This window comes from Talpa occidentalis, unplaced genomic scaffold (assembly GCF_014898055.3).
Source record: "Talpa occidentalis isolate TD23 unplaced genomic scaffold, MPIMG_talOcc4v2.1 talOcc4.2, whole genome shotgun sequence".
NCBI lineage: Eukaryota > Metazoa > Chordata > Mammalia > Eulipotyphla > Talpidae > Talpa > Talpa occidentalis.
Genome location: NW_023602073.1, coordinates 88,768,110 through 88,781,986, shown reverse-complemented (window position 1 = coordinate 88,781,986; position 13,877 = coordinate 88,768,110). Strand labels below are relative to the sequence as shown.

Sequence of the window (13,877 nt, the reverse complement as noted above, 5' to 3'; positions counted from 1 at the left end):
AGTGATGTTTCTTCAACTGATACTGATAGTGCAAGAAAGAATGCTACAATGAGGATACCACAGAGGTATAAGTGATAAATAGTAAAGGTTGACTTTGGGTCATTATGTCAAGTAAAATAACCTTGCCCATGAAAAAAAAGTAGTACAGATCACTAGAACTTGTAATGGAAGTTCTTACTCATTTTTCTTTTTAAAATTCAAAACCCAAAATTCTATTCAAATGTTGGTGTAGTAACAAGAAAGAAAAATTAAAGGCCACATGAGAAACTGGATGATTGAAAGGTGAAATCACTAGAAATTATTAGAAGAATGCTATGTTAAAAAGCATTAGGAGAAAATATTTTCGCCATTGTACCACTAAAATTTGTCACTGTGTGTTCAACAGGCACTCCTATAAAAAATTTTTTTTAGGTGTGTTGGGATCTGGGACTGAAAATGAAGTTAGTTTCCAATCCTCAATATCTCAATAACCTAAGCAATAGTTACTTAGAGTGGTTTTGTAACAGGGTGGTCCCCTCTCCCTGCCCTATAACAGTTTGATTCAATGTAAGTCCTCTTTAACCACCATTAGACTGAAGACTTTACAGATTAGTCTGAATGATACATTAGTTACACCAAATATAATTTTTTAAAATCAGTAATCCCTCTAATACAGCAAAATCTTATTATCTAAAGACTAAAGAGACGAGATTTACCTTTATGTTGACATAAATGTTGAAATAAAAAGTTAGTAACACAAAACTATGCACACATGCATGCTTACTTCACAAACAAAAAATGCATGCTGCTTAGTACTTCATTTCTTTCCTTAGAAAAATAGAGGGAGGAAGGGAGATTGATTTTGCTCCCTTTCCAAACCAGCTGCACAGACGTTTTTCCCTCTAGATTTTGTATAATAACCAGGAGAGCAGAAAAGAAGATGATGTTGAAGATTTTACTAGTATGGATCTCTCAACTATCAGAAGTAAAACTAGATTTATCTTACACTTTCAGTACTTCTAAGATATGTTCAAGTTGATTAAATATCTTAAATCCCACAGTTGGTTTACCACAGAAAACTAAATTTATAGTCATGGAAAAGAAGGAAAAATTTATACAGACACTGAAAAACCTAAAAATGTGGTAATATCAGGGAAAGATGGAAATCTCATACATATACTTATTTTTAAAGAACCCAAAATACTGAATGACAAAATAAGAATAAAAAGTAACATGTGCAAAACAGAGAGGTGAGGAAGACAAGGAAAAAAGGCAATGCATTTTTTTCCTTCTCATACGATAACACTTAGGCAATATTCTTAAGATGTTCATTAGCATTACTTCTGATAGCTGTTGAGAGGAAATAGCACATTATTTTACCAGAATATCCCATTTAAAGGCTATATTAATTTTTCTATAAATCATTGTCAGTTGATAAGTTTGGATGAGCTTTAAAAAAACCTACTATAATCAGTTAATCTGCACATATATTTTTATGTGCTCAAATGTAAGCATGAAAATTATGAATGCAGTGTGATATATAAGTGCAATCTCAGCATCAAATTATAAGCATTTAAATTTTGAACATATACATCTCAGCTTAAGGGTCTACTTGCTATTACCATTATTTTAAGTTTCATATATTGTATAATACAATTCATTCTTTGTTGGACTAGTTAGCTAATCACTATTTCAACAAATACACATGAGTAGACCATCAAAGGGAATAGAGCAATGGGAGGTGTTCTTTGCCAAGTACATATGTAAAAGAAAAACCAGTCAATTTTCGTATAAGGTGGTGTAAACAGGCCATCCTCAGAATTCAGAAAATAGAACATTTTTGATTACAATGTTTGACTCTCATAGCTGAGTCTCAGGTCAGACTTGTGAGTACTCTGGCACTAAGATTTTATTCTCTGCACCCTACACCCCAGCTCTTGTATGCGTAAATAAATAAATCTTTTTAACAAATATTCTCCTCCTCCCTCCCCGCCCAGACTCTACTTTGGAGTCCTTGATTCTGAGTATTTTATTACATAGAGATTCCTCACTAACTTGTTAGCTAAACCTCCCCCTTTCCTTTTCTATGAATAAAATATTTTTCTTTGGGTTTATGAATTCAGGCACATGCAAAGGCAAATGACTACCTAACACCTGTCCTCAAATGCCATCCTAAAATCAAATTAATAATAGTATGATTTGTCAATACACCACCAATTTTCAAAGCCTCTTACCTTTGCATCCCTTTTCCCTGAGTCTACCCTCTCTTTTCCCACTGATCTCTGTTCAGTCCAGCCCACACTAGATACACCAGACATCTTCCTATGATAGAACATGCCTACAGACTTCTCCTTTAAGTTTCCTGCCATCTGGAACAGCTTTTTCTACTTCATCCACTGTGTTGCTCCAAATCTTGAGGGAATTATGTTCTAAAATTGTTTTTCTCCTTTAATCTTTGTAATCACACTGTTGACTCATGAAGTGATTTCTAAAAAAAATATATAAATAAGTTCACAGGATAAATATTTCTTATGCAAAGTAAAATACATAGAAAAATCGAAGGTACAAGGAATTTTTAATTTGGAGAAAAAGAGTGATGATAAAAATAACCTTTAAATAAGGGATTAAATGATTGTTGGTAATCAGTTAATGTGTTACAGATTAAAATAAATTGTTCTCTAATTCAAGCAAAATGATTTTTTAGTAAAATATAATTGAGATAATACAATTTGTTAAATAATGAGTTGATTTGCTAAATTGGTTATCTCTATTCTTCCTGGAGCAGTCAAACAGTTGATCTACTTCTCTGTTTGAAAACTGACATATAGTCAAGTTTGGGGAAGAAAGAATGTATGCGTTGAGAGAACTTCAGATGGACATGAACTACCGGGGAGCCAGCCCAGAGGAGATGCATGACATTTGTATTTGTTATTAAGGCAGATGACTATTAAAAAAGTAGGCATTATTTTTTTAAAAAAGAGTATTTTCTACTTTCCCAGTTCTACATCTTATAGGATAAAGCTTTTACTATTAAAATAAAACATTAAAATGAAAATAATATCTAATAAATAATTTTAGAAGTTATATTGGAAGAGATTTTTTTAAAGTCATATATTACTATTATTAATTCATTATACTAGTGGAGGCAAACCAAATTTCATAAATGTGGTAAGATTCTTTTAATTTATGAGTACCAACCCATCTTCTTCCAGAGAGGATCTCAATGGCAACATTTGCTTTTTTCATTAGAATAACAGTTAATCATGATCAAGGCTTTTCCTTTTTTTTTTCTTTAGATATTTATTTCATGTTACACCACATGTTAAAAGAAGTGGATTCCACAGAAACTTTTATAGTTGAGGAAGCTTGCAATTCTCAGAGACTGTATTATATAAAAACCTTAGTTGCTGGCTTTCCAAACTTTTTCTATTTTTGTTAGCCGTCTTATATAAAAGGCATGGACATCTTTTTAAATCGATACTTTATTTTTGAAGTCCATGAAAAAGTTAAAATAAACAAACAGAGCTATAGATGGAATCTGGACTATCCTGATATACAAAAGAGTTAGCTGAAAAAAGAATTGTATTATCACCTTGGGAACTAACATATAGGGCTCTCAAGTAAGATTCTTTCTATTTGACATGTAGACTTTCTTATGTACATATGCTCAATAAATGATTTAAGAAACTCTGTAGTAAATTGACATGCCCCAATTCAGAATGTTTCATGTTTAAAGAAATTAAAATGCGCTAAGGAATATTTTGTACTTTTGAAAGACTTAGTAGAATTCAGTTTTGCATCTATTGTACAAAAAGTTCATTTGGCTGAACTCATCTGCTGAAATATAGACCATTTAGCAGATAATCTATATTTTCTTGCAACTTATTGGCAAAGTTATCCATTAGTCCAAAGACTAAGTTACTACTATTCTTCAAAAAGATCTCATAAACATTTTCTAAGTCAAACATTTTAGTCAAAATGACAGGCACATCATATTCAGAAAACTTAGAAGGGAAATTTTCCTTCAAAATTTTTGGAGGAATTAAGTATTAGCAGCATACTTAGGAAAAGCTTTTGTGGCTTCTAAATGAAAAGCATGCATGAGATAATCATACTAGTTCTCCATGTTTACATAACACTCACAAGATCTATATGGAAAAACTTTACCGAGAGTAATTTTATATCCCATGTCATTCCTTGGCTTATTTTCCTTCACAAGGATAAGACATCTATTAGCAGGAATCGTATTAATACAAACATTTCAAAACCGTAAGATTCCAATTATAATTTTTAGTTCCTAAAATCTGTACATTTGAATAATATCCTGAGAATGTAAAACAGTACAATTATTTGAAGAATACATTTTTAAGAAAAAATAGAAAGCAAAAGTCTTAAAAACAATTGCAAAAAGACATACAAAATGCCTCTTTTCAAATCTACCGATATAAAAGCACCCCACTTAACCTACAAGTTAGTATGGAATTAATGTCTTGAAAAAAAAAAAAACTCAAATATTTTCAGTATGTGAAGGTTAGCCATTTCAATAAATAACAGTTACTCTGATAAGTGGGCTGCAATAGAACAAGTCATGGTAACTTCTCATTTTTATTTGATGGCGTTATAAAAGACATTTTTTACATCGTATTATTCCAAAGAGGTTGGGCATTTTTTCTTCCTCACAAATACCATGATTTCTGGAGGTTTTAGGATAGGATATCACACCAGTGCAGTCTTGCAGTGCAGCCCAAGGCAGTTGCAGCAAGTATTTCCCACAAGGAATGTAAGGAGCTAGGAGGGTACAATGCTTGAGGAAACAATCTAGAAAACCACAATATAGCTTGTTGGTTCTTTTCCTGCAAATAACCTTTTTAGACCAGATGCATAAAAAACAGTTTATCATGTAAAAATTTAGAGGAGAATCTTTTGTTAAAAGCTAACAAAAGAACCACTATTCTAATTTCCTTTAAAATGCAATCCTTAAAAATATTTAACTCTCAAGTCTTTTTGCAAAGTGCCTAAAAATGGAGATAAATATCACTTGATGTCCTTGTTTTCTAACAAATGGCTTTTTCCATTGTTTCCATTAATTTCACCCATATTCGTTTTTTTTTTTTAAAAAAAAAACAAGGCCCTTCTCCTCATCAGCAAAACACAGATGTATGATTTAGCATATAAACCCGGTAATTACATACTAATTTACCAAAGATTAATTTTTTTCTCTTTTCGTCAGTTTTCAAGAAGTCTTTTCCGTGATTAACTGTAAACAGGACTGGTTTACACCTCAAATTAGAAGCCATTAATTAGGATGACGAAGTCAACTGCAAGATACACAGATAATTTAAAATTATTTAATCACTAATCACCTTGACGAAACTGTAGTATACTCTTTCAATACCCTTCGGTAGGTTATTGATCGGCCAGTAAATTACCTCTAGATCAGTTAGAGAGAGAGACAAATATTAGCGTTCTTTCTTTTTCTTCCAGGTTCACATTCTTCCTTCTTGTAAACACTTTAAAAAGCTCTAAGGTTCTTTAATCCCACAGCCCTAATGAGCCATCATTAGCCTTTTTGTAATCACGAAAGAGTCTCTCAAGTACAGATCAGGAGTTCGCTGTGCCCATATAACAATAAAAAACATTTTTTAAAGGTAAGCTTACGGCGGTGGCAGGAATAAAAGATAGATGCAGAGGTGGCTCTGGCAAATAACGGGCTTGCACATGCAAGTGCTTAACAAAAAGCGCCCCAACCTCTCCCTGGCAATAGACGGCACTCCAATAAATTACACAACACTTTGCACAGGCTGCAGAAATCACGCAGGACAAGACTTACACAGATGCCCCTCCGCAGCATTTATACACATGCACATGGCAAGAGCCAGAAACCAAACACTATCATTCAACTCGGGGCCGGCCGCGCCATCCCGAGTTTGCCCAGCGTAAGCGAGAGCTCAGCGTGTATGCCTGTGTGCGCGCGTGAGAGCGAGACCCGTCCTCCGGGCATTTCCCCTCTCTGGGCAGTTTTGCTTCATTTGTTTCCTATTTCTGCTACATAGAAACTAACTTCCATCTCAGCCCCAGCCAGCGCCGCTGAATAGAGCCTGTGCTGCGGCTCCGTGTGCGTCAGATCCCTCCGCGGAGTCGTCCCCGGCCCCCTCCCTCCCGCGATCGGCCTCCACAGAGAAAGCGCCTTCCAGCCAACCGGCGGCTTCGCTTCCGACATCTTCTCCGACTGGAAATAAATAAATAAATCGCACCTTCGGCCTGGGAGGTGGGGGCGGGAGTCTCGCCGCGCCGGGTGCTGGGGACGCGGGGCCGGAGGCACTCTTTTTTTTTTTTTTTTTTTCCCCCCTTTTTTTTTTTTTGCGCCGAGGGGCGGGGGCGCGGGCGCGGGCCTCGGCCAGGGCCTCGGGCCTCGGCCGCGGCCGAGCCCGGGGCCGCGAAGGCGGCGGACTTCTTTCTGCGGCGGAGGGATCCGCGGCGGAGGAGGCGGCGGCGGCCGTAGCCGCTGCCTGAGAGTTGTTGTTTCCTCCTCCTCCTCCTCCGCCTCCGCCGCCGTTGCTTGAATGGTGGAGCCGAGGCTCGGCTCGTGAACACACACTGACAGCTATAGGGCAGGCGGCGGCACCATCCCCGCTTCCCCTCGGCGGCGGGGTGTCCCGCCGGCGGCCCCGAAGTGACCCATAAACATGTCTTGTGAGAGGAAAGGCCTCTCGGAGCTGCGATCGGGTAAGTCGGGGGGCTGCGGGGCCGCGGGCGCCGGGCGATGCCGCCCGCGGTCCCCCGCCCCCCGCCGCCCGGCCGCTCAGCGTGTGTCTCGCGCCCCTCTCTCCCGCCAGAGCTCTACTTCCTCATCGCCCGGTTCCTGGAAGATGGACCCTGTCAGCAGGCGGCTCAGGTACGGCGGCGCGCGGCGCGGGCCGGGCCGGCGCTCGGCGCTCGCGGGCGTGGGGGAGGGCGGCGGCGGCGGGGCCGCGGCCCGGGGCGCGGGGCTCACTCTCCCCGCTTTGTTGTTGCAGGTGCTGATCCGCGAGGTGGCCGAGAAAGAGGTAAAGGGCGGCGGCGGCCCGGCGCGTCCCGCCGTCCCGCGGCCGCCCCTGGGCCGCTGCCGCTGCGCCGCCGCCGCCGCCGGGGCGCGGGGCGCGGGGCTCGGGGCGCCCGGCGGGGCGCGGGGCGGGCGGGGGAGGGGCGCGGGCGGGCCGGGGCCGGGGGCCGCGGCTCACGGGGTGCCCTCTCCCCGCAGCTGCTGCCCCGGCGCACCGACTGGACCGGGAAGGAGCATCCCAGGACCTACCAGAATCTGGTGAGACATTCACGTCGCGGAGCAAAGAAACTTTTCCCCGAGTCGAATAAAAATTGAATTTCCCGCAATTTTTTAGAGAGACAAAAACTTGGCCCCAGAACGTGAAAGCTCCCAAGGCCACGGGGAGGGGTGGGAGGGGGGCGCGGGGGCCGCGGGGGGCAGTGGCCGGGGAGACCCGCACCCGGGGGCCGCAGGGGCGGCCGGCAATTTATTTGTGATATTTTGTTAATGTGCTAGAAATAAAGATACGTCATGAGTGTTGTGCAGTGCAAGGCCGGAGGAGGAGGGGCCGGCGCGCGCGTCCGTGCGGGCGCGGGCGCGCGCGCGAGGCGGCGGCGGCGGCGGCGGGCGCGGGCGCGCGCGGGAGCGGCGCGAAGGAGGAGGGCGCGCTCGCTCGCTGCTCACCCGCTCGCTCGCTCGCTCGCTCGCTCCCTGCACGCGCGGTCGGCTCGGCTTTCTCCGGCCCCACACAATGGCTGGTGACTAACTGCTTCCAAGTGGCATTAGCATTTCACCAGCAGGCTGTGCAGCCGCCGCGGAGCCGTGGCGAGACGTTTTTTTATTCCTTGGCCGTTGCTTCTGCTGTCCTTAAATTCAGAGCTGGTGTTTTTTGTGGTGGTGGTGGTGGTGGGTGCAGAGGTGCGATGGTGTAGCTGGCCGGCGGCGCGTCTTGCCTTTGCAAAACCACCTCGCCGAGGTGCAAATCTGTGACATCCCCCCTATTACCCCCCCCCCATCAAGAGTTCGCCGAGCTTTCTCCGGGCTTGGCTCATTTTCGTGGGATGATGCCCCTTGTTCAATTAAAAACGACCATTGGAGGCCACTGAAGAGTTCGGGTTTTTTACTCTTCTGTTTACTGCGGGATGGAACTTGGCAAGTAAAAGTTTACGGCGGGGGATGGTTTGTGAATGACTTACAAAATTCTTAACCTTGTGGGCTTTTTCAGAGTATTTTAATAATTTCTGGAAATGGACTTCTCAAAGTGGGGTTGATCACTGGCGTGTGGAAAAGGAAGGTAGTGGTTGTATTTGGGAGCTGGGCTTTCCATAGACTCCCGGCACTGATTTTGGTTGGTAATGAATGTGTGTGTAGGGCGCTTAAAGGAAGCACACGTGGGCAAACCAAGCCTTTGAAATCTATGCAGTACGTTGATTTTCTGAGATATTTGCATTTGATGTTTTGAGATTGTTTAGTGTTACCGTCTTAGAGTTTCTGAATGTCCTTTGCGAAGTGAAGGCAAGACCTTATTTTGATGGCTTTTGTTTCATTTGCATATAGGACATAGAACTTAAAAACATCAAACAAAATCTCTTGTCTAATACAGGTTGTTGATAAGGGCTCACAGCTGTTGAAACAAGCACAGGTCCTTAGGTTTAGTCTATTTAATGGATACTTAACTGTTCATTTACACACTTTACTTTTCAAAGAGTGACTGTAGAACAGTTTAATTCAATATTTTGCTAAAATGAAGTAAGTCTAAAACAACGTCCACAGTCAGTAACTGCAGTTTTTAAATTGTTATGTTTGTAAATATTTGATAAAATCATAAGTAGACTTCACTGTTATTTGAAAAACCTAAAAAGATGATAATACTCCATTTTTTAAGAATTAGATTTAACAGAACTTCTTGAAGGAAAATAAAAGCCCAAGTTGCTGAAGATTGCTATGTTTTCTTAACTTGGAGACTATTGATTGGTAATGTTATATTTTTAAAGTGAAGCAGCTAATGGTGTCTGGCTAAATAAATGAAAGTCTAATCCTAATATAATTTTGTTTTCCCCAGTAAAAACTGGTAACAGTGTTGACTTTGATTTTGTGAGAGAGGATTCTCATTGCTCAAATATTAATAAAATGGATTATATTTCTAACTTGTCAGATACAGGCTACAATAAGCAGTGTCTTCATTAGTGCATTATTTTAACAAAATCCATCTACTTTAAATGGAAGTGGTTTTCTTGCTTACAGTGTCTTCACATTTTTACCCTAACAGTCTTGTTGGTGTGCTCATAAGACAGGAGTTCTTAGGACAATTCAGAGTTCTGGCTCATTTTCTTTTTTTAATTCATTCAGCATATTCTTCACTATATCATCACCATGTATGGATATTTGGTTTAACTTTACTTGACTTTTAAATTGAAATTTAATTTAGTTAGATCTAAAAACATTTTGGAACACTAGGTATCTAGCATTTTTGTTTTTCGTGCTGGAGGACCTTGAAATTATGTTAACCTATGTCTAGGTTAACATAAGTAAAGTCTTGTACATTATTATTTTAATGTATTCTTATGACTTGGAAAAAAATGTTTTGTTGCCTATCAGTTGAGCTAATTTAACATTGGCCTGAAGATTATTTTGGTGCGTAAAACCAAAATAATAACTACTATTGGTGGTTTCAGTAAGTTCTCCTACCTGGAAATTTATTGCGATGTTAGCTTATAAAATTGAGTAATATTTTAACAATAAAAGTTCATATATATTTGAAATTTCCACGCAACCTCAAATTGCAGATATTTAGGATGGGGCATAATATTTATATCTGTGAGCTTAAAAATAGGTATTGGTCAGTATCTTTAGCCAGCTTACTGATAATCAAATCACAGTGATTGCGTTTTGACCAAGAGGAAAGTGGAGTTTGAAGAGCAGTTTTTAAAGTTTACAGATTTAAAAAATAATAAAATTGATTCACTAACTTCGGGTGTGATTAATAAAGTTACTGTAAAGTGTGATTGTGATTATTAACCTCTGCTATAAGATGTAAAGCATTTTTAACATTAACAAAAAAAGATAAAGCATTTTTAACAGTGAATGGAATTCGCTAGGAAGTTGAAGGGGTTTTGTTTCCGCTGTATGGTGAATGTTTAATCAGATTTTATGTATTTTTAAATACGAAGTTGGTGTCAAAACTGTAAAGGACACTTTTTAAAGCTTTTTTCAGATTTCTTATTTTTAAAAACAAACAGGCTTAGGTGGCAACCTTTTTTGTAGCAAAGAAAATTCAACTAATTTTGGACAAAGAGAAAACTTGGTCATTTATTTGTTTCTTAGTTGGAATAGTAAAGTTAATTAGGTTAGTAAATTATCCTTTTAGTTATCTTAATTAGTGGTGATTGTATATTTATGAGATCCTGAGAGAGTATTAAAGCATTTTTCTCAGATTTGGGACTGACATTTCTTGGTTATAAGGCATTTTTCCCCAAAAGTGGGTTTATGTTTTGCCAGTCTGTTAAAATAATAAAATAATTTTGTGTGGTGATAGTAGCTTTTCTTATAGTGATTCCATTTTATTAGAAATCTTTTCATTCAAGTGAAGGATCGACAGAAGGTATAGATTGTGGTCTTCACCCCACCAACAGTTAGTCTGCAGGTTACCATGGGTGCACATCTTGGGGTTTCTCTGGACCTAGTTATCTCTCCTGTAAAATGAGTCGAAATGAAGTTTTCTATCCGGAAAATCTAAATTTGAACCAGAAATATCAGTACATTGTTTCCAAGAAGTCAACTCTTTAATTTTGGAGTTAGGTTATCCAAAACACAGAAAAGTACATCTAGAGAAATCATGCAGGTTAAAAATGGAATAGTGCTATTCTTAAGTTATATTGATAGAATCATCTCTTTGCAAAGGTGAAGATTTTGAAACTACATCAGACTATCCCTTTACGCTAATTAGTATGTATTTCCACCATTGTTTAAGTCCTAGTTTTTACAAATTAGAGGTGGTCTTAAATTCAGAAATGAATAAGAACCGTAAATAGGATCTACTCAAATATATATCATATAAATAACCATTTATTTAGAGCATGCTGATTAATAGGAAAGTTAAGGTATTATGGGAGAGCTAAGCAAGTTTAGGGAAAAATAGGTAAATATATTAAATGCTTTTGAATCATTTAATATATTAAATGCTTTCATATTCCCATTCTATATGAAAGATAATATGGTGCTTTCAAAACTTTGTGCAATTTCTGGTGGGGTGGTAGCACATAATGAAGTAAAAGCGTGTGGTAGAGTTAGAATTTCTTTAGGAGAGCATCAGTGAAATATTGATAGTAAGCTTTTCTTGAAAGTGTAAAACAGGGCTTTAGTTGTTCATAATCATACTAAAGAAAAAAGTGTTAGATGTGAAAGGACTACTTTATGCTGATGGGCTGAAGTGGGCAAAATTTCATCCTTCTTGCAATTATTTTGTTGGTACTTTCAGTAACCATTATTTTTAAAAGTTTGCGGGATTTACAAACATTTTAAAGTGAACTATCTGTAAAACTCTTAATCTTGAATAATTGTAAAGTGTCTTGAATATAAAGAGGATGTGGTTGGATTATCACCTCCCCAATTACAGTAGAGGTGTTCTATGTGATTTGGTATAAGGCAGAATAGTACAGCAGGATTCTGTTTTCCAAATAACTCCTATTTTGTAAGATGTGAGTGCTCACTGGCTGGCACAAGTCAAGTACTGTGTAAGGGTTTATGTTTGCCAATACGAGGACGTTAGTAGTGGTAGGGAAGGTTCACAGAGTTACAGGAAAAAATATTACAAAAAAGCATGTATGCATACCTTAAACGGCCTCACAATAAAAAGTCACGTTAAAGTTTCAGGAGGTACCGTTAGTATAATTAGTAGATTTGGGATGAAATCATGAAGCCTAAGATATAAAGAAAAAGTACTGTAAATACCAAAGATAAGTCATTTCTATAGTGTTGTGTGTAGACTTCTAGAGAAAAATTAACTGGTCTGTATAGTAGTTCTAAAGACTATAACACTTTTTAGCACAACAGTTAACATCAGATGTTTGGGTATTACTCAGAATTGATAAGTGGCTGTGTGAAACCTTTCTTTTGTTATGATCATATTGCGTTTAGGACTATGTAACAGTTTAGCTGTTGCATGCATCTGGCTTCTTCTATACAGAGACTTTTGTGATTGAAAACTACCACAACAGTTTGTATTCTTTTTGGGAAATTATCAGAGAATTTGTTAAAGAAAATTTTGAGAGGAGATTTTTATCTTGTTTTGTCAAATTGGTTTAAAAATACATATGCTTTAAGCAGAGCTTAATAAAGTTTTTCTTAAACTAATTCTTAAGTGTTAGTTTAAATAAATCTTATGAATGTCAACTTCTTAATCCATTCAGAATTAATTTGTAAGATTGACCACAGTTTTTGGTTCTTCTATCTGGAAACTCACCTACAGTAGCCATTCTTCCTTTTCCCAGATTTTTTAGTTGTCTACCACATCACCACAGAAGTGTGATAAATAAAACTGTATTCTGCAGGCACATGTGAACAAGTAGTAATAGTAGATTTCATAGGATTCTTAGAAATAAGCAAAGTGTCCTTTACTTAACCATACCAAGCATATATCCTTTATGAAAAAAAAGGATATAACTTTATGAAAATGTAACTTTATGAAAATCAAGCATTAGGATGATTGTATTAGAAAAAAATAATGGCAAATTATTTTAGGGTATTTAAATTACTTTTGTAATTATCTGAAAGTGATAAAGGGAATCAAATTTGGGGAATATAAAAGATTGATGTAAAGATTATTAGTTTGTTTTGTGAGGGGCTTATTGGTGAAATTATGCGTAATTTGTGAAAATTCCTTTGGAATTAATAAATGCATCATTTAGTATATGGATATGAGGAGCATTTAATAATGTATTGGGGCAAATGATAATACATTTTTCTTTATGGAATTTGAGAATTGGTACTAAAAATTATGACATTGAAAAGCAAAATTTGTAAGTGTTGAGTGGGGGTGCCTTTTGTCACTACAGAGAAAGCAGTCATCAGGTATGAGGCAGGTTCATATTATCCGCCTTACATGTGCTCATTTGAGCCTGGGGGATCACAGATAAGAAAAAAGGATTATTGGTTGAGAAAATTCAGGTAGCAACATGGCCTGATACAGCTTCTGCTTAAATTAAGCCTAATTTAAATTGTAAGAGAAATGAGATTTGTAGAGTAAGACTTATTAGTTTATGGCCCCATGGATGACAACCGCTTGGTGCAAAGGAAGCACATAAAGTATCTTTAGTTTCTGGACACCACATGGCCTGTGGTCATGCTGCTATGACCCATTTGGTCTCTTATAACAGAGAATAGGCATGTATCCCGTCTTCATAGTGGTTATAGCATACATGCAAGGAATATTTGCTTTGTGTAACTTGATTCTGGCTTAGTGTTTGGTGTGTATAAATGGTAAATTCTAGGCAACTTGGAAAAATACGCATTTTGTGAAACAACTTCACTACCATTGTATGTATGTTGTTGAGAACAGTGTTGTTTTGAGTACAGTGTTAAACATTGTTAAAAATGAAACTGGTCCTTTTTTTTTTTTTTTACTATTTACTTGTATTTTAAGAATTTTTCATTTTTAACTTAATAAACAATAACTTTTTTTTTTCATTTTTTTTTCATTTTTTTTTTTTTAAATAGAGGCATGTTTTTATTTATTTATTTGTTTTTGTTTATACATGCACTGGCACAGTCAGTTCACCAGAGCCAGAGCATGCTGAGCAAGGAGAGATCATGTGGAAGTCGAATTCGCAACTCAACCGCTGCGCCACTAAACAATAACTTTTTAATCAGTCATAGATTT

The 13,877-nt window shown here is 38.2% G+C and overlaps 1 protein-coding gene across 2 annotated transcripts in view; it reads left to right on the top strand.

Annotated features, from left to right (window-relative positions):
- The first annotated feature begins 6,468 nt into the window (after positions 1-6,468).
- The window catches only part of PHIP (pleckstrin homology domain interacting protein), a 117,415-nt gene continuing 110,006 nt past the window's right edge, over positions 6,469-13,877 (top strand). For both annotated transcript variants that reach the window (XM_037519991.2, XM_037519990.2), the window contains exons 1-4: positions 6,469-6,705; positions 6,816-6,874; positions 6,996-7,025; positions 7,220-7,279. In XM_037519991.2, the coding sequence (XP_037375888.1) occupies positions 6,666-6,705; positions 6,816-6,874; positions 6,996-7,025; positions 7,220-7,279 (189 nt within the window). In that variant the 5' untranslated portion in view covers positions 6,469-6,665. The remainder of the gene's footprint in view (positions 6,706-6,815; positions 6,875-6,995; positions 7,026-7,219; positions 7,280-13,877) is intronic.